Raw genomic sequence first — 20,367 nt, 5'->3', positions numbered from 1 at the left:
GGAGCTGTGCCTGTGTCTTGTGGTGGGACGGAGGGTCTTTGTCATGTGGGGGGTAAAGACCTGAGGTGGGAATGAGCGTGTGTGCTTGAGAAACAGGCAGGAAGCCGGTGGAGTTGGGACAAGAAGGGGAGAGGGTAGGAACTAGAGCCAGGAGTATGGGCAGTTAGTGGAGAGTTCTGGAAAGACCACTCTGGCTACTGTGCCAGCAGTGGACTGAGGGACAGGGGACCTGTACGGCCAGGGAGGGGCCCCGTGTGATTCAGACAGAGTGCACGATGATGTGGACCAGGGGTGGGGTGTCAGTGAAAGAAAGTGAGAAGTCTGGGGTGATCCAGGATGAGCCTGAGCCGCTGGGTAAAGGTCGCTGCCCCTGTGGAGATGAGCAAGGTTGGGGGGGAGTAGTGGCTACTGCTCTGTGTTTGGAATGTGCTGTTTGACGAGGAGTCTCTTCAATATCCAGGCGGGGCTGTGTGTGGGCACTCGGATGGACAACTCCGGCCTGTGGGTTGGCTCCTCAGTGTTTAGGGGGCCTTTCTAACTGCCTGGACCAGGGCAGGCAGAGGAAGAGAAAAGACTGGATTGTTCTAGAAGGTTCAGAGCAGAGATTTGGCTAACTATGGCCTGTGGGCCAAAGCCAGCTTATTTGTGTATGGTTGGTGGTTTTTGCATTTTCCAGAGATTGCATAAGTTTTTTTTAAATTGTGGTAGTATTCACATAACAAACGTCATCATTGTAACTATTTTAAAGTGTCCAATTCAGTGGTTTTTAGTATATGCACAATATTGTGCAATTGCCACCAATCCGAACATTTCTATCACCCCAAAAAGAAAGTGTACCTCCCAATTCTCCCGAGAATCACTAACCCACTTTCTGTCTCTGGATTTGCCTGTTCTGGACACTTCATGGAAATGGAATCACACACTATACAACTTGTTGTGTCTGGCTTCCTTCACTCAGCATGATGTTTTTGAGGTTCATCCATGTTGTATCAGAGCTTCCATGAATCACAGTGTCGTTCCTTTTTATGGCTGAGTAATAGTCCCCTGTGTGGATGGCCCACAGTTTTTTCATCCATTCATCAGCTGATGGACGCTTGGGGTGTTTCCACCGTTTGGCGATTGTGACCAGCGCTGCTATGAATATGCGTGTACAAGGATTTGGTGGAACAGCTGTTTTCAGTTCGTTTGGCTCGATGCCTGGGAGTGGAATTGCTGGGTCACATGGTAACTATGTTTAATTTGTTAAAGAACCACCAGACTGTTTGCCATAGAGTCTGCCACGTTACTGTCTGGCCCACTGTGTGGAGCCCTGGTGTCTAGCAGACGGTTCTGTCTCATCTCAGTGACACTCCGGAGGGTTGTAAGGGGCATGTGGTGCCTAAAATGGCCGCCTCAGAGTGGTTGGGAGCTTCCATTGCGCGCACAGCCTCCTTTGAAGCCAACCGTGGCCTCAAGGCTCCTGCCTCCCCCTGGTCCTTCTAGCTCTTTCCAGCCTGAGGGAGTCGGCCAGCACATCCCCAGAGTGTCTCAGAATGGAATTCCACTGCCAGGGAGAAATGGTGTCTAGAATGTGACTGCTCTAGTCTTCTGTCTCTGCCCTCCTCAGCTCAGACTGGCTAGAGTTGCCGCTAGGCTGACTGTGACGGGTTGACTTGTGTCCCCCTCAGGGTCTCCCATTGAGTCCTAACCTTCAGCACATTAGAATGTGATTGTATTTGGAGATAGGGTCATTACAGAGGGGATTAAGGTAAAATAAGGCCCTTATGGTGGCCTCCTAATCTGGCCTGACTGGGGTCCTTGAAGAAGAGGAAATCTGGACACACACGGAGACCCAGGGATGTGGGCACACAGGTGGGTGATTATGTGAGGACACCGTGAGAATGCGGCCCTCTGTAAGCCAAGAGTCCTTAGGAAAAACCAACCCTGCCAGCACCTTGATCTTGGCCTTCCAGCCTCCAGAACCGTGAGGAAATAACTGGATCTTGTCGAAGCCGCGCAGTCGGTGGTATTTGGTCGCAGCAGCCTGAGCAGACTGGTGCCCCTACCCAGATACGGCTGCTGTGCCCAGCAGGCCCCATCGCCCCGGGGCCTTGTGATCAGCAGCTGGTGGGGGTGGAATGCCGGCGCCTGGGCGATGGACACACCTGGGTGATGGAAGCGAAACGGTAGAGTCCGTTTGTTCCTTCATCCATTCATCTGATCACCCCCAGCCGTGGAGGAAGCCTCTCTGTTCCAGGCTCTGTTCCAGGCACTGGGGAGACACCTGTGAACAAAACAGAATCTCTACTCTCGTGGTGTTTGCCATCCAGTCAGGGTGGACAGAACAAAATAATGACAGTATGTTACGTGTGGGTGGACAGAACAAAATAATGACAGTATGTTACGTGTAGGAAGCTGATACGAGTCACGGAGTAAAACAGCAAGGAAGAGGCTCAGAGCGCTGGGAGACGAGGTCATTTTGGTTTGCCACACGATGGTTCTGGAAGGCTGCTCGAGTACCGGCCCCTCCGTGCTGGGACCTGAAGGATGCCGAGGGTCCTCCTGATGGCCCAGCTGTGGTCAGTTGCAGAGGGAGGCCGTCATCAAACCCACATGAAAAATTCCAGTTTCGAAACAGACATCACCTCCTTCGGGGAGTGGTCCCGTCCACCACAAATTAGGATTATGAGTGCCCAGGAGAGGGGGGGGTGTGTGTCTGTCTTTTTATTTTCATTTGCACTGATGTAAAAGCACACATAGATGGCGTGCTTGCTGACTGGTCAGGGCCCATCTCTTTTCTCTCAGGTGACGTGCCCTGGGCTTAGCACCCAAAGTCCCACAGACCCTGGCAGCCTGGACGGTGCCCTCCCTTCCTCACCTACAGGGTCTCAGTTTTACACCTGGTGAGAGCAGGTGCTTTTATACCTGGAAACAATCTTGCTGAAATGGGCTGGCAGCAGGTGTGGGAAGACTTCTTTTATAAAGAGCCCAAAATTCCACTCTGAAAAGGATTAAACAATCCACACTTTATACATTTTTCCAAAGGCTATTGTTCAAAGTGTAAAGTGTGTATCAGGCCTTCGTGTTCTCTACATCGATTGGGAAAGATCAGGCAGAAGGGAGTTCATGAGACTCACTCCGGAGCATGTTCTGTGCCACCCCCTCATTCCTCCCTCCAGGCCCCCAGAAGTAACCTTTCTCTGCGTCTAATTGAAACCCTTGGCTCTGTGCTGGGTTTTGCCTGTTCTTGTATGAACAGTGGCTGGGTTCTGGCGTCAGTCACAGCCTGTTCCCGTGTCAGGCTGAGAGCCGCTCACTGTTGTGTTGTTGTCAGGAGAATGCGCACAGCCACAGTGACTGTGCCGAGAACTTCAAGCCGCAGCTGCTCTACAAGGAGGACAGACCCCAGGTGCCCTTGGAGTCGGATTCCGTGGAGTTCAACAATGCCATCAGCTACGTGAACAAGATTAAGACCCGCTTTCTGGACCACCCTGAGGTCTACAGGTCTTTCCTGGAGATCCTGCACACTTACCAGGTAAGAAGCCTCACGTCACACTTCTGTGGCCGATCGTGCCGTCGTCATTCGATGTCAGGTGCATGGGAAGCATTAGGATTTTCTTGTCCACGTTCATGGAATCCTGTAAAACTCTGATAAGCTTTTCTTTTGCATTAATTGTTTTAACTGTGATAAAGTATACGTAACATAAAACTTACCATTTTAACCATTGTTAAGTGTACAGTTCAGTGGCATTAAATACATTCGCATTGTTGTGCAAGCGTCACCACCATCCATCTCCAGAGCTCTTTCTCATCTTGCAAAATTGAAACTCTGCCCCATTAAACACTAGCTCCCCCGCCTCCCCTCAGCCCCTGGCACCCACCATTTTACCTTCTGTCTCTATGAATCTGACTCCTAGAGACCTCACATAAGTGTGACAATACAGTATTTGTCCTTTTGTGTCTGGCTTATTTCATTTAGGATAATGTCCTCGAGGTTCATCCATGTTGTAGCAGGTGTCAGAGTGCCCTTCCTCTTTATGGCTGAATAGTATTCCATGGTGTGGATGGACCACGTGTTGTGTATCCATTCATCCGTTGGTGGACACTTGGGTTACTGTCACATTTGGCTGCTGTGAACATGATATACAAATCCAACAGGAGTTCCATTGAGTTTTTATTTTAATTTACTCCTTGAGGCACCTCTGCACCCAAGAAGCGCTAGAAAACACACGTCACAGGGATTTAAAAAGATCCTAAGGGACACTTTTTACAAGATGACTTCATACTATTTAGAACTCACAGCTTCCTTTGTTTCTGCTGATTACTGGACTCTGTTCCAGGTGCTGGAGTGGCAGAGGTGAAGGATTGCTGCTGCTTGGGAGTTCAGTTTAGAGGTGGGAGAAACTTAGAGATGACGGGGGTGGAAAAGAACGGAAGTATGTACGTCAGGGTTAACGGTTGCCAACCCCCTGGGAGGTCAGGAAGAGGATATTCAGGTTGAACCTTGACAAATGGGTCAGACCATCAGGCAGACAAGTGCAGATGAAGAGCAGACTTGGGGTGTTAGGAATGGCCTGTGCAAAGGCCCAGGGGTCAGAGCTGGTTTCAAGGGACTTGACAGGAAGTTCTGGCAGTCCAGTGGCGAGGGACATCTGTGTCATTCAAGGAGCTTGAATGTTATCATCTTCCCTACACAGAGTTTCCGATGCCTTTTATTTTTCTAAGCAGCAGAACCTACTTTTATTCATTCATTCATTCATTTATTTAAATTTTTTTGTAAGAGTTTATTTGAGCTAAACCGATAACACGTGTGGGAGCAAGATCTCAACTGCTCAGAAGATAATAGTTTTGCAGCTTCTTTTATGAATTTGAAATTGAGGGGGTGTCATGAAGACTGGAGAAAGCAAGGCAGGGATTGGATTATAGGATAGTTAACAAGATTATGTGCTCTCTTGAGGGTTAACACCCCCTTCAAGGGCTATTACTTCTGGCATTTCAAAGGTGTGTTAACCCTAGATGCATAAGAACAACGGACAGGACTGGCTTCAACCTTTCACTAAAGTCTTAGGCCTGGGGCGTGACCACCCACCATGACCTGCCCCGTTAGGAAGTTATGATGAGATCACCCTGAGAGGTTACTTTCATTAGAACTGTTTTTCATTCACAGTTCACCCTTTTGGTCATAAGCAGAACCCACTTTAAAAAAAAAAACTTTCTGTACAACCTTGATAAGTGAAATAAAGGAGTGGAATTCTCTTTAGCATAAATGTTTAATATTAGGTTGATAGCATTTGCTCCCTGTAAACCCAGTGGCGCTGTTTTGATGCAACAAACTTGCCGTCGGTGTTGTCAACATATATGGCCCCATTGGACTCAAATCCAGCGTGCACGTGGTGCTTGCACAGCAGTGAGAGCTTCTTGCTTCTCAGATGAGTGGTAGCTGTAACATCTGATCTGTGTGGAAGGATGACGTTTGGAATCGTAGCGGCTTATGGGTCCTTCCCAGAGTCCATGACGTCACCACAGCTTAGGGGCTGGAAGGCTCTTGAGAGAGAAGGTTGGGAGGTGTCTGTTCTGTTGATGGGAATTGAAGCAGAGAAGTGAGACTTATTTATCCAAGGTCATCGCAATGGGCCGCAGACTCATTCAGAGAAGACTCATGGGGGAAGGGACAGCTCAGCGTCCTCCAACCAGAGCCACTGAGTGTTGGGAGGAAATCCAGGTACCTGGGCCTCCCCCCAGAGTGGCAACTCCTCAGGTCTGGCCCACCATCTGCATTTTAAACAAGCTTCGTGGCGACCTCAGGCTAGAAGTGGGAATTATTGTGTGAATTATCCTCATTTTAGAATATTGTCTTGAATTTGGAAGACACCGTGAGACCCCAAGCCAGCAACTCGAGGTAAATTTGGCCACGTGTTACTGTGTTTCGATCTCTGTTGGGCCTTGGGTCAGACTTAGTTCTGAAACCACCTGCACCCTCAGAACCCTTTCCCTCACTGCCCTGAACCTCAGGTTCTAATCTATAAAATGGTTGTAACGGTGGTGCTGACCTGTGGGTTAAATGTTGTTACCTGAGGTCGATTCATGCACAGTGCGTGCCTCGGGTCTACCGTGGGCAGCTGGTCCCTATTTTCCAACTTTGTACATACGTGTGCTCCGATGAGCACAGCCAGTTCTGGCCTTATGTGACACGTGACATTCCTACAAGTGATCTTGCTCTGCAAATGTGCATCAGCCAATGGGAAAACGGTCAGGGTACAACACTGGGAAACTGAGCAACACACTGAAAAAAGATAGGCACCTACTACTAGTAGTAGCACTGTCATACACATGTGAGATGGCTAATCATGACATGAATACTACAGCACCTCTGGCACTTCACCTTGGGAAGACCTCAGGTTCACATGTGGATGGGGGAAGGTTGCAGCCTGGGGTGCCCTGGGAGGTACTAGGAGGAGGTTTCTTGACGTGGGAGAGGTGGTAGTCACCTCCTACCACCTGGGCAGTGGTTCTTAACAGAAACTGCCAGGTTGGATGGGAAGTGTGTTTGTGCTCCCCTCTGGTCAGCCCAGTGCCGTGACCCCGCACTCGTCCGGGGTTTCCCCCACGGAAGCAATCGCAAAGTCTGCACTGTGCTCAGATCGTTCCTTAGTTAGTACGCGTATCCAGCTCAAAAGATTTGCATGTTCCAAACAGGCATCAGAGCAGAACTGACCTTCTCTGCAAGAATGTTCCCAGAAAGCACATCCCTGAGTGAGCATGTGTGCCTGTTACGTGGTCGTAGATAGAGCCACGTTTCCCTCTCCGGGGTACGCCCGTCTTCCTTTCCGCCTTACAGTTCCCACATCCCGAAGAAAGGAACCACTTCTTTTCATCTTTGTTGATCTGGTGAGCGGAGTGGTGCTGTTTTAAGTTGTATATCTGTAAGCATCACTCCGTTCGATCATTGTTTCATGTGTGTAGAGGGGACTCGTATTTATTCTCTGAGCTGAGTGGTCTTGGCCCAGTTTTTCTTTGGCTTTCAAGTGTCCTAGTAACTTGGGCGGAGGTGGGGAGGCAGTTCCCCCCCCAAATAGGTGTTATGGGTGCAGGATTAAAAACTAGCTTCCCTCAGGGTGCAGCAGGCAGGGAGTGGGGGAGACGCTGACTGAGGTTGGCTCGTTCCCCTTTGTAGCTGTAGGGTGGGAATATCCTGTGCTCTTGGAACGCCCCATCTCTGATGCCGTTTTTTTTTTGTTGTTGTTGTTGTTTTGTTTGTTTGTTTGTTTTAAGATTTTATTGGGGAAGGGGAACAGGACTTTATCCGGGAACAGTGTATACTTCCAGGCCTTTTTTCCAAGTCAAGTTGTCCTTTCAATCTCAGTTGTGGAGGGTGCTGCTCAGCTTCAAGTTGTTGTTCTTTTAGTCTTAGTTGTGGAGGGCGCAGCTCAGCTCCAGGTCCAGTTGCCGTTGCTAGTTGCAGGGGGCACAGCCCACCATCCCTTGCGGGAGTCGAACCGGCAACCTTGTGGTTGAGAGGATGCGCTCCAACCAACTGAGCCATCCGGGAGGCAGCTCAGCTCAGGTGCTGTGTTCAACCTTATTTGCAGGGGGCGGAGCCTACCATCCCTTGCGGGACTCGAGTTGAACTGGCAACCTTGTGGTTGAGAGCCCGCTGGCCCATGTGGGAATCGAACCGGCAGCCTTCGGAGTTAGGAGCATGGAGCTCTAACCGCTTGAGCCACCGGGCCGGCCCTCTCCGATGCCTTTTGCTTAGTCATATTCTCGGGTGTGAAGTTGACAGACTTCTTTCTAATGTTCTGCCCACGGCTTCCTGCCCTTCCGACCTAGGTCCCCTCTGGTCTTCATCTCGTTGCTTTGAGCTCCGGGTCAGGCCGATTGGTGGCTGGGTAACAGGTCCGTTGGCCTGGAAGTCCCTTTCCTTCGTCTTCACCCTCTTCCCTTCAAGGCCAAGTGCTAGCTCTGTGCTCCCCCAGCCCCCAGAACATGCCCGCTTGCCCTTGGGACGGCTGGGACCAGGTCCTTCCATGACCAGGCCCCTGCCCGTGTCCCCCCACACGCCTAGCACATGTCCTGTCCATGGCCAGGGCTTAGGCTGTGTTGTGGTGCAGGCCTGAGACATAAGCACACAGTACTGCTCTCCACGCAGGGGGGCCCGGTGCGGGGCACCCTGAGTTACCAGCAGGGTGGCAGGTGAGGCCCCTCTCTCCTTCACAGGGGACACCTGAATGTCACCGTCAGGATGCCTGGTTCCTTGACTAACTCGTTTTCACCCTCCTGACAATTGGCAGAAGGAGCAGCTGAGCACAAAAGGCCGGCCCTTCCGAGGCATGTCTGAAGAGGAGGTGTTCACTGAGGTGGCCAACCTCTTCCGGGGCCAGGAGGACCTGCTCTCTGAGTTTGGACAGTTCCTGCCTGAAGCCAAGCGGTCCCTGGTGAGTATAGAGTGCCTACCTGGCCGGGGGGCTACCTCCTCAGTTGGAACCCCGTGCCTCGGTGCAGCCCCCAGGGCCAGGCCAGGCTTGTCCGACCCCCCAGGACATACTGGGTTTCCCCAGGAACCACACAGGGTACAGATGTCCTCAGGCCTCCAGGGCAGACTTCTGTCACAGGCTCCACCTCCACGTCAAGCTGGAGTAGATCCTGAAGATGGCTTCTCTGTACGGACAAAGGGACCTGGTATTCCTCCAACCTGCTCAGGACTGCAGAGCCGCCCACCTGTAACCAGGGCCTGGTGGACAGGTGCAGGAAGGTTGGGCCCAGCACCTCCCCCTCTCGAGGGACCCGGTGGGGCTGGGCTGAGGCTTGGCAGTCACTGGGGGGCAGAGAGCAGAGGATGGGCCTGGGACGGGCGGTGAGGGTGCAGATTGCACTGCTGTAGCCTGAGGCCTCGGGGCTGCCCTTTCCATTCGTTCATTTCCATGAACATAAGGCTTTAAAAAAAAGATGAAGTAAAATTCACATAACGTAAAAGTCACCATTTTAAAGTGTATCATTTAGTGGCATTTAATGCATTCACAATGTTTTGCAAATATTACCTCTATCTAGTTCTGGAACACTTCCATCACCCCTAAAGTAGACCCTGCCCCCATGAGCAGCCCGTGACAGCCGCCAATCTGCTTTCTGCCTCTACGGATTTACCTATCTGGACATTTCATATAAATGGGATTATGCAACATGTGGTTTTCTTGTGTCTGGTTTCTCTCGTGTCAGTGCTTCATTCCTCTTCATGGCTGAGTAATAGTCCCTTGTGTGATGGACCACTCATTTGTTTATCCGCTCATCCGTTGGTGGACATTTGGGTCATTCCCACTTTTTGGCGATTGTGAGTAGTGATGCTTTGCACTGCTGGGTACGAGGATTTGTTTGAGTCCCTGTTTTCAGTTCCTTGGGTTCTATACCTGGGAGTGGAATTGCTGAGTCATATCATAACTACGTTCACACGTTTAACTTTTTGAGGAACTGCCAAACAGTAAACAGTTTTCCATAGCAGCTGCACCCTTTTATGTTTGCTAGCAATATTCTAGAGTTTCAGTTTCTCCACAACGTCACCAACACTTGGTGTTTTCTTTTTTTGATTATAGCCTTCATAGTCTGTTTGAAGTGGTATCTCATTGTGGTTTTGATTTGCATTTCCCCTATGACTGATAAAATGGAGAATCTTTTCAGGTACTTATTGGCCATTCTTATATCTTTTTTGGAGAAATTTCCATTCAAGTCCCATTTTTCAGTTTGTATGTCTTTGTTGTGCAGTTGTAAGAGTTCTTTATATATTCTGGACACCAGACCCTTATCAGGTAGTTTCCTTCATTCTGTTGTCTTTTCTCTTCCTTCTTAGTGTCCTTTGATGCACGGAAGTTTTAAATTTTGATCAAGTTCAATTACCTATTTTTTGTTTTGTTGCTCATGCTTTTAGTGTCAAATTTCAGAATTCATTACCAAGCCTGCTGAGGTCAGGAAGGTTTCTCCCTATGTTTTCTTCTAATAGTTTTATCGTTTTAGCTCTTATATTTAGGTCATTGATCCATTTTGAGTTACTAGTATTTGTATATGGTGTAAGGTAAGGGTACAACTTTATTCTTTTGTGTGTGGTGATCCAGTCGTCCCAGCACCATTTGTTGAAGAAACTGTTCTTCTGTTCCCATTGAAGGGGCTTATCACCCTTGTGGAAAATCAGTGGCCACAGTTGTATGGGTTTATTTCTGGACTCTTCATTCTAATCCACTGATCTCCATGTTTGTCTTTATGCCAGCACCACACTCCTCTGATTACTGTAGCTTTGTGGTAAGTTTGAAATCAGGAACTGTGAGAACTTTGTTCTTCTTTTCCTAGGTTGTTTCGGCTATTCAGGGCCCTTTGCAATTCCATATGAATTTGAATATCACCTTTTTCATTTCTGTGAAAAAGGCCATTGGGATCTTGATAGGGATTACATTGAACCTTTCAGCTATTTTGGGGAGTATTGACATCTTAACAGTATGAAGCCTTCCAATCCACGAACATGTGGCATCTTTTCATTTATTTAAATTGTCAATTTCTTCCAGCAGTGTTTTATATTAGGTTGGTGCCAAAGTAATTGCGGTTTTTGCAGTTGTTTTTAACCTTTTAAGCCGCAATTACTTTTGCACCAACCTAATAGTTTTCAGTATACACATCTTGTACCACCTTGGTTAAATTTATTCCTAAGTGTTTTATTCTTTTTGATACTATTGGAAATGGAATTGTTTTCTTTTTTTTTTTTTACAGGACTTTATTGGGGAACAGTGTGCACTTTCAGGACTTTTCTCCAAGTCAAGTTGTTGTCCTTTCAATCTTAGTTGTGGAGGGTTCTGTTCAGCTTCAAGTTGTTGTCCTTTCAGTCTTAGTTGTGGAGGGCGCAGCTCAGCTCCAGGTCCAGTTGCCGTTGCTAGTTGCAGGGGGCACAGCCCACCATCCCTTGCGGGAGTCGAACCGGCAACCTTGTGGCTGAGAGGACACGCTCCAACCAACTGAGCCATCCGGGAGCTCAGCGGCAGCTCAGCTCAAGGTGCCATGTTCAATTTTAGTTGCAGGGGGCAGAGCCCACCATCCCTTGCGGGAGTCGAGGAATTGAACTGGCAACCTTGTGGTTGAGAGCCCGCGCTCCAACCAACAACTGAGCCATCCGGGAGGCAGCTCAGCTCAAGGTGCCATGTTCAGTCTTAGTTGCAGGGGGCAGAGCCCACCATCCCTTGCAGGACTCGAGGAATTGAACTGGCAACCTTGTGGTTGGGAGCCCACTGGCCCATGTGGGAATCGAACCAGCAGCCTTCGGAGTTAGGAGCACGGAGCTCTAACCGCCTGAGCCACCGGGCCGGCCCCTGGAATTGTTTTCTTAATTTCATTTTTCAGTCATTCATTACTAGTGTATAGAAACGCTACTGCTTTCTGTATGTTAATTTTGTATCCTTTAATTTTGCTAAATCCATTTATTAGCATTAATCGTTTTTGTGGATTCACTAGGATTTTTCTATAGAGCAGATCATGCCACCTGCTAATAAAGATAGTTTTCCTTCTTCCTTTCCAATTTAGATGCCTTTTATTTCTTTTCTTTTCTTTTTTTATTATTTTTTTGCCTAATCGCTGTAGTGTAACCTGCAGTCCTGTGTTGAGTAGAAGTGGTGAGAGCAGGCGTCCTGATCTTAGAGGAAAAGCTTTCAGTCTTTCACTACTGAGTGTGCTGTGAGCTGTGGGTTTTTCCCAAACGCCCTGTATTCAATTGAGGAAGCTCCCTTCTCTTCCTAGTTTGTTCACTTCTGTTTCCTTTTTTCATCCTTCTTCTCCTCTGCCCTTGATGACCACTTGGGTTGTAAGCGGACCCCCCGCTTACAGGAGGATCCCCCTCCCCTGCCCCGTGCTGGATGCAGCACCAACAGCTCTCCCAGGTCTGCTTGTGAGTGAAGATGCAGGGGGAACAGGGCTGGGTGACAGCGGGTCTCAGAGGGGATCAGGGGCCACAGGTGTCTGGGTTTGGACGCTGTGAAGACTCTTGGTCCAGGCAGATGGACTTCAGGGCATGGGCTGGGGCTTGTCCCCATGTCACTGTCTCCAGGACACAGCACTGTCCCTAAGCAGGGATGCCTCCAGGAAACCCTTCCTGACTCCCAAGTCAGAAAGGCTCTGTGTCCATCAGTGGGGCTGACATCAAGTCCCGGAGCCAGAGCCCATCCTTCCAACCTGCCTGGAACCTCAGGCATCCTCAGAGAGTTGAGGGGTTTGGCAGAGCCCCGTGAGCACCCAGCCCGGGCCGTAGCACTTGCTCAGCCTCCTCAGGCACGGCAGGTGGGCTTGAGCCAGTCACATCATCTCCTAGGCCTTGTTTCGTTCTCTGGCACGGGACTGACAGGTCGTCCTGCTCGAATGGGGACTCGGCAAACCGTTGTCCTTCAGTCACCTCGTGCAGGGCCGGGCACATGCTCAGTGCTCCATCTTTCTCCTCCATTCGTCAAAGGTCTCCCTGCCTCCCTAGAAGCTTGAGCTGCATTCTGTCTGTCACACTCAGTGAAGCCCCATCTTGCCCCCTCATGTGCTTATGGATTCTTTGAATCCCATTCTCTTAAATCTGGGTCTCACATCTCAGCTCTGACCTTGACCTTGGCAGCTGTTTCCCTGAACTCTATCCCCACAGGAAGGTGAGTGCACAGTGACATCCCCGGCCGGCCTTCTCAGAGCCACTGCCTTAGTGCTGAGTGGTCCAGCGGCAGCCCACCCTCATGGCTACAGGGAAGAAAGGCTGGCCAAGTGCCCTGCCAGCTTTTGCTGCTCTGGCGGAGGCCAAGGGGCCAGGAACATGCCCTTTCTCCACACACCAGGGAGGCTCAAGAGAGCAGCCCTGCCTTGATGGGAGGTGGTGGGTGCAGCGCCTGGAGCAAAGGGCTCATGATCGCACACCTGGTTCGTGTCTCCCTTTGTCACCTTCTAGCTGCAGAAGCCTTAACAGGTCACTTTCCCGAGCCTCAGCTCCTTCATGTAGGAAGTGGCGATGGACACGTCTTCCGCTAGGCCGCCTGGAAGACTCCTTAGGGAAGGGCCTGGCCAGGGTGAGCCCGGGGCTGTGCTAGGGTCCTGCCTTTGCTGAGCTGTGAGCAGAACCACCCTGGGGGTTGATATCACAGGTAGGGAGCCCCATCGCCTGGGGTTGTAGGGAGCAGTGCACAGCAGACACCAGGTAACCGATAAAACTGTTAGGCCACACTGCTCGTCCCAACTCTCAGAAGTGTTTTGGCAAGGGCTATCTTAGTTCCGTACATTTTCATCTTGGTGGTGATTGTTCAAGCACTGCCGTGTCTCCCCGAAAATAAGACTGGCTCTTATATTAATTTTTGCTCCAAAAGACACATTCAGACTTATGTTCAGGGGATGTCATCCTGAAAAATGCTAGGGCTTATTTTCCGGTTAGATCTTATTTTCAGGGAAACACGGTAGGTCTAGAGCAGGTGAGTGGAGCCTATTGTCCTCTGATGGCTGTGGTTACAGCGCCCCCTGGTGGGCACAACTGGGAATTTTCAAAGTTGGACTGGATAAAGCCCTCCCTAAAAAATATAAGCATTTCCCTCAGAAAACTGCCTACCCACACAGTTTCTTTAAATGGTATTTGTTGTCAATTCAGCAGAGTTTTTTAGTGTATATTGGGTGATTAGAGCTATCTCACACATTTAAAAAGGTTGAATTATTTTTTAAATTATTAGAAACACCCATGTACAATCTGTTACATAAAGTGATCTTTATGTTCACGGTCCTTTATATTAATTTTTGGATTTCTATTAAAACTGCAGGGAAAAAAACCAAAGATGAAATTTGATACTGTCCTAATTAAACTCAAGCGTTTGGCCTAAATCAAACTTGGCAGATGTTTTCCTATGAAGGACCAGATAGTATCTTAGACTTTGCAAGCCAGGCAGCCTCTGTTGCAAAGACTCAATTCCGCCATCCTAGTGGGAAAGCACCCTTGGATCATGTGTCAATGAATGGATGTGACTGTTTGCCAATAAAACATTATTTAGAAAAACAGGTCGAGCATGGTGAGTATACCGCTGCCAGCAGAATGGGCTTTGGGGGTCGATCTATCTCAAATGCTCACCAAGTGGGATAGTTAGCTAATGCTGTTAACTCATGTTGCCCTTGCACCTTTGGCGTCCCCATCCCACTCAGTGCTTGTTATAGTGTCACCCGCCTGCCTCCTTGGTGTTTCCACCTGTTTTGGCATCTACAAAAAGATGAAGGAGAATTTTTCCACTTAAGGTTCTTGGAGCAACTTTGAATCTTTGGATAACTACTCTCCAAAGAAGTTTGTCCCCTAAGGGACAAGTTTGGCCTGTAGTTAACCATAGGACTTTATTATTGTCATTCTAATTATTATAAAATTGTATATGTTCGTGAAAAAATCGAGTATCAGTAAGACAATTAAGTATGAAAAGTAAATTTCCCTCCTTATCTTCAGTTTCCCAGTTACTCTGCTCAGAGTTAAACACTCACAAGTATCTTATAGTATGTGTCCTTCCAGAAATTTCCTCTGCATGTGCAAAGAAATATTTATCCTTATTTAAAAAAATGGCACACTGTTCTGCCACTGGGGTTGTTTTTCTCCTGTTTCATGTAAGAATATCAGGTATGCCCATCCCTAGCAGTGACACAGAGACACAGAGCTCACGCTGGTCTGATAGATGCTGCTGTTTTGTTGGACGCTGCATGATTTGCTCACCCAGCCCACGCTTTGGGTTAACAGCATGTCATTCGTGTGTTATCTCCAAGTCCAGGTCCCTGGTGGGGTGATTTCATGTGCCCCCTGGCCCTGCACACATCTTGCAGAAGAGATGCGGTCCATCTACCCTCCCCTGCCTGCTCCAGCTTTCCAGCACATTCGCATAGATGCACATTCTGACTAGATTCTTCCAGAACTGTTCTTTGTAAATATTGCTAACACTCTATAGATACCCCGCTTGGGACGAACATCTCTGACCCGTTAATTCATGGTGGACGTAAACGACCAGCAATGAGTCCCCACTGAGTGATGACACTGCCCCCCGGAAGTATTTTCGCATTCACAGGAGCAGTACAAACTTGGCTGGAGGCCCCTGAGTGACCTGGCGGCTCTCCGCTGCTTCCTCTTGCTGCCGGGGCTTTGCACATGCCAGTCTTTGTCGGAAATGCTTTTTCTCTTTGCGGTGCTCTTGAACCCCAGACCCCCATTATCAGTGGTCCGTCAGGTGAGCCCCACATGTCCAGGCCCAAGTCCGGTGTTTTTATCCTGAGTCCTCCCTCACCTCTCAGGACCCATCCTCCCCGGCAGCCTTCTGTGAGCCTTCTCGCAGCCTCGTGGTGTTATGCTGTGATGATCTGGGTACACTAATCTCCCCCCCAGTAAACATGAACTCCAGAGCCGCGGTCACCTCACCTGTGGACAGAGCCCCTGGCCCGTGGCAGTGCTTGCTGGGGCTGTGGGCCGAGCTGAAGGCGGTTCTGTGCACTCAGACAAATGGAGAACTGCACTGATGGGCCTGGCTGAGCTTCTGCAGTGCTAACCATCTCCTGCGTGTGTGTCCTTAGTTCACAGGAAATGGACCCTGCGAAATGAACAGTGTCCAAAAGAATGAGCATGAGAAAAACCTGGAACACGGCAAAAAGCGCTCCCGGCCCTCACTCCTCCGTCCCGTGTCAGCACCGGCCAAGGTAACTGTCAGCTGGGTGTGTAGGTCCACTAGTAGAAGACCTGAGGAGCAACATGCAGACGGCCCAAGCAGCAGGCCTGGGGCAGGGGGCTCAGTCTGGACCCCGGGATGGCTTGAAATGGACCGGCTGTGGGAGCTTGGGACGTCAGCTCACCTCTGAGGTAGCTGTTCATCTGTTCCCCCAACTCACAAGATTGTTGTGAGGAGTGTTACCTCCCTCCTGCAGAAACAGGATGTAATGCTCCATCTGTTCCTTTTCACAATCACTACTCTTTCATAGGCAAGGTCCCTGTACAGTTGTGCAGGTTGGTCACTGCACAAGGTGCCCTGCTGAGGCATGAGAGGGGCTGAGATCCAGCTCCTGTTGCACTCATCACACATGATAGTGATTTTCTAATTCCATCATTCCTTGTGCATATGCTAGGTGACTTTTACTATAAGGGTGGGCTTTCTCTTTATCCCCATTTATTTAGTTACCTATATCACCATGGACTTCGGGTTATAATCCATGACTATCAGTTTATCTTGATGCCCAGACTGTCCCAGATTTGGCCAGTGGGGCCCCTCGTTCTGGCTCCTATGTCCTCTTGACACATCCCGTCATTCTTCAGGCACTTCGGAGATGGTTCTGTAGCATCCCCAATGCCTCAGGTGTACAGCCAAGCTTAGGTCCTAGTCCAGCTTAGAGACAAAAGTCTTCACAGAGATTTAAAACCTGGACTTCTCTAGGATCCCACTAATGCTGTCCTCTTCCTGTCCCCTTCCCGTCACCATCACGGCCCATGGGACAGGACAGACAGCAGAGGTGTCTGGTACTGTATCCAGGGGCACCGCTCCCTTACGGTTTCAACTTGATGATGCTCCTGCCTATTATCAAAATCCTTAAGCTGCTGAGATTTAGACCCCAGGTTGTGGGTAGGGTGGTCATGTGACCTTTATCTTTCACTGGGTCACGGGTGGAGGTGGGTGGTCCTGAGAAGTTCCTCTGGGGGGGGTCCCGGGCAGATCTCATCCAGCGTCCCATGATGGTTCCCATCAGGAGAGCTTGGTGCGAGAGCTGTCTTGACTCTGACAAAGAAGAACAGAGGGGCTGCCTGTAGGATACGCAGAGCACTGACAGCACAAATTTCTCTCCACAGAAGAAAATGAAACTGCGTGGTACCAAAGACCTGTCAATTGCCGCTGTGGGGAAGTATGGGACTCTGCAGGAGTTCTCCTTCTTTGACAAGGTGACCCTTGGGGCTCAGATGTGCAGAGCAGGGGCTCCTGGGAAGGGAACAGGTGGAGATGGGAGCTCTTGGGTGGGACTAGGAGGAGGGGGCTGGCACCAGCTTTCACAGGAGAAGGGAGTGTGTGCCATCATCGAGCACGTGGTGGATGGTGGGCAAGAGGCAGCAGAGCTCAGGTTCCAAGCGGATATAAGGACACATCTGCCGCTCCTCAGCTGTGTGGCTCTTCTAAAGCAGGGATGGTCCTGGGATTGGCACCCAGGGTCAGTGGGCCGAGCCAGTGAGATGACCCCATGCTCATGCTGTCTTAGCTACAAATGGCTGCACAGAGAGTATTGCCCTGCACACCACAGCCAGTCGTGTTAGAGCATGCATGGGTCGGTGACTCTGTGTGCGCCTAGTGATGTCTGAACCAAGTGGGCGAGGGAGCAAGGGTTGGGCCCGGCCTGCAAGGCCCCCTGACTTGCTCTCCTCACAGGTGCGCAGGGTCCTGAAGAGCCAGGAGGTCTATGAGAACTTTCTCCGCTGCATCGCGCTCTTCAATCAGGAGCTGGTGTCCGGCTCTGAGCTCCTCCAGCTCGTCAGTCCTTTTCTAGGGTGAGCAGTACTACCCCAGACTCCTCACAGGGGTTTTATTTTTGTACACTCTGTCCACCCTTCTTTGGGCTATCGCTTTTGAAAAACAATAGGTGTTTTTTTTCGATGTGGTCTTTAAGTAGAAATTGTTATGGAGCTTGTTACAGGTTCCCTTGCAGTTGTAAGGAAGAACACAGATCCTAGGACCCCTTCTGTCCATGGTAACATCTGAAGTCAGCACCACAACCATGATGGTGACGTTTGGGCAACCCACCCATCCTTGTAGGTTTCCCTGTTTTGTGTGTGTGTGTAGCTCTTATCACCTGGGAAGGGTCGTGTGTCCACCACGACAGTCAAGGTACTCAGTGGCTCCAGAACCATAAGGGTCCTTGTGCTGACCGTTGCTGCCCATGCCCGCATCCTTCTTGTTCCCATCCTTGTCCGGCCCCAGGCCCCTGGCAACCCCTCATCTGTGCTCCTGCTCTAACTTACATAACAAAAGTGTTATATAAATGGAATCATACAGTATGGAACCTTTCAGGACTCGCTTTTTCCACCAGCATAAAACTCTGGAGATTCTCTTAATATAGACTTCTAAAATTCTAACAAGTTGCAGGAAGAATGAAAAACTACCTAGCACCCTAGCTGCCCAGAGAGAAACCCCGTTAGCAGGTCAGCAACCAGGTTCCAGTACATCCAGTTACAGAGTGTGGGCCGCACTGTGTGGGCAAAGCCCAGGCCAGGGCAGCTGCTGGGCATGCAGGGACGTTCTAGGAGGTGAATGCGCACGCATAGTTCCTGCACAATGTGCTTTAGGAAGGGACTGGCTGCATCCCAGGGTTGCCTCCCCCTCATCAGTGCTGTCACATCGGACAGATTACTTAGCCAGTCTGACCTCAGTTTCAGAAAACTCCACACGGGCTCTTAAACCCTTAAATAGAATCTGGAACATGGTGAGCATGCATTATAGACGACTGTGCGTGACCTATTTAGCCCCAAAGACACCCTCAGGGGAGACCGCTTGGCTCTGACAGCAGGATCACTGTGCCAGCTGTCATAGTAACTGCACCCTTTCAGTAGGATTTGATAATTCATTTTAACATAAATCCAGGCGATGTTGGGGTAAATTGCATGAAAACCTTTCAATCAACATACATTATACTCGTCAGAGCATATCTACAGAGGGTGTTCCCAGGCTGTGTCTCCCATGGGAATGCTCCAGAGCAGAGCTTCACTGACAGTCTGTCAAGGGCCAAGGGTCAGGACTGCCCAACTCTGGCATTGTGCAAAAGAAGCCACAAGCAATGAGTCTGGAATAGATGTCACCTTGCCAATAAAACTTTATTTACAAAGACAAGCATGGGCAGGTTGGTTGTAGTTGGCCAACCCCGACCTCTTCCAGTCAAGGAACGTTGCTTACCTAGCGTCTGCCAGTCTAGGTCGTCTTTCCCAGCATGTTTCAAGGCCATCCTGCAAGTGGCAGGGCCTGGCTGGTGACAAAGTTTTGGGGGTGGGGGGGGTACAGATTCACTTCCAAGTGGGGCTTGGGACGCACATCTGATGCTAGGTCCCGCCTCTTGCCTCTCCTCCCTGACCTTGCATTCCGACCATCTTTATCCACAGGCATCTACACAGAGCCATTCTGAAATCTCTAGATCACTCCCAGAAAGCCCCAGGGGTACCCACTTACCATTTGTCTTTATTTCTGAAGGAAATTTCCAGAACTCTTTGCACAATTTAAGTCTTTCCTGGGGGTGAAAGAGCTGTCATTCGCCCCACCCATGAGTGACAGATCCGGGGATGGAATAAGCCGGGAAATCGACTACGCGTCTTGCAAGCGCATTGGATCCAGCTACCGGGCTCTCCCTAAAACCTACCAGCAGCCCAAGTGCAGTGGGAGGACAGCCATCTGCAAGGAGGTAGCTCCCCAGGGCTCTTGGCAGCTTGTGTGATACATGTCCCCCGTCCCCTGCAAAAACACTCATCACCCCCATGTGTCAGATGAAAGACTATCAACCCCCCAAATGTTGAATAATGGATGCTGCTGGGATTTGGCAAAAGAAAATACCTGATCAGAGATGACGGTTTCTTACCCGAGGCAATTTCGGTAAGCCACAGAGCCTGCGGTGCCAGCGTAGGCTTTGGCACATTCCTCCATCATTTTGCCTTAATTTATTCTTGCCATAAGTGCTCTGTTCCAGTTCACTGCCCTCAGTATGTTTCCTTTTAGCTTGACCATTGAACACTCCTTTGGGGTTAGTGGACCGGCTGTTACTGTGTTTCCAGAATTCAGGAGTGCCTGCTGGATTCCAAAGTATAGTCCAGGTGTCAGCAGACTATGGCCTGTGGGCCAAACCTGCCAAACCCAGTCTACCTGTTGTGTCTGTCAAGTTTTATTGACACACAGCCACGCCCATTAATTTACATATTGCCTGCTGCTGCTTCACTGGACAAAGGCAGCGCTGAGTAGTCCTTGCAGACCACGTGGCCCACAAAACCTGAAATATTTATTATCTGGCTCTTTGCAGAGAAGGATTGCCTTACCCCTGAAGTAGCATTTGTTCACTTAGTCAAAGTCACGTTTCCTCTTAAGGCCACTTTAAAATTAATTTTACTATTTGTATGAGAAGGGGATTTCCTGTCAAATCAGGATGGTATTACTCCCATATCAACAGTCCTGGCCGCTGGGGGCCATCATGTCAATAACAGTGTTTCCTCTTGACGCAGGTGCTGAATGACACCTGGGTCTCCTTCCCCTCCTGGTCAGAGGACTCCACCTTCGTGAGCTCCAAGAAGACTCCCTATGAGGAGCAGCTGCATCGCTGTGAGGATGAGCGTTTTGAGGTGCGTGTGCTAGCACTGGGGGCCCTCTCAGCGGCCCTGAGTCCTAGCCAGGA

At 49.8% G+C, this 20,367-nt stretch overlaps 1 protein-coding gene across 1 annotated transcript in view; it reads left to right on the top strand.

Moving 5' to 3' along the window:
- Positions 1–3,316: 3,316 nt before the first annotated feature.
- The window catches only part of SIN3B (SIN3 transcription regulator family member B), a 30,428-nt gene continuing 13,377 nt past the window's right edge, over positions 3,317–20,367 (top strand). Inside the window, exons 1-7 of the mRNA XM_074337968.1 lie at positions 3,317–3,514; positions 8,271–8,414; positions 15,544–15,666; positions 16,805–16,894; positions 17,373–17,491; positions 19,182–19,389; positions 20,198–20,314. Coding sequence (XP_074194069.1) covers positions 8,310–8,414; positions 15,544–15,666; positions 16,805–16,894; positions 17,373–17,491; positions 19,182–19,389; positions 20,198–20,314 — 762 coding nt within the window. The 5' untranslated portion in view covers positions 3,317–3,514; positions 8,271–8,309. The remainder of the gene's footprint in view (positions 3,515–8,270; positions 8,415–15,543; positions 15,667–16,804; positions 16,895–17,372; positions 17,492–19,181; positions 19,390–20,197; positions 20,315–20,367) is intronic.

The sequence above is a fragment of the Rhinolophus sinicus genome, linkage group LG07 (assembly GCF_036562045.2).
Source record: "Rhinolophus sinicus isolate RSC01 linkage group LG07, ASM3656204v1, whole genome shotgun sequence".
In the NCBI taxonomy this organism is placed as follows: Eukaryota; Metazoa; Chordata; class Mammalia; order Chiroptera; family Rhinolophidae; genus Rhinolophus; species Rhinolophus sinicus.
The sequence above is the reverse complement of the archived record's forward strand: the minus strand, read 5'-3'. Positions and strand labels throughout refer to the sequence as shown.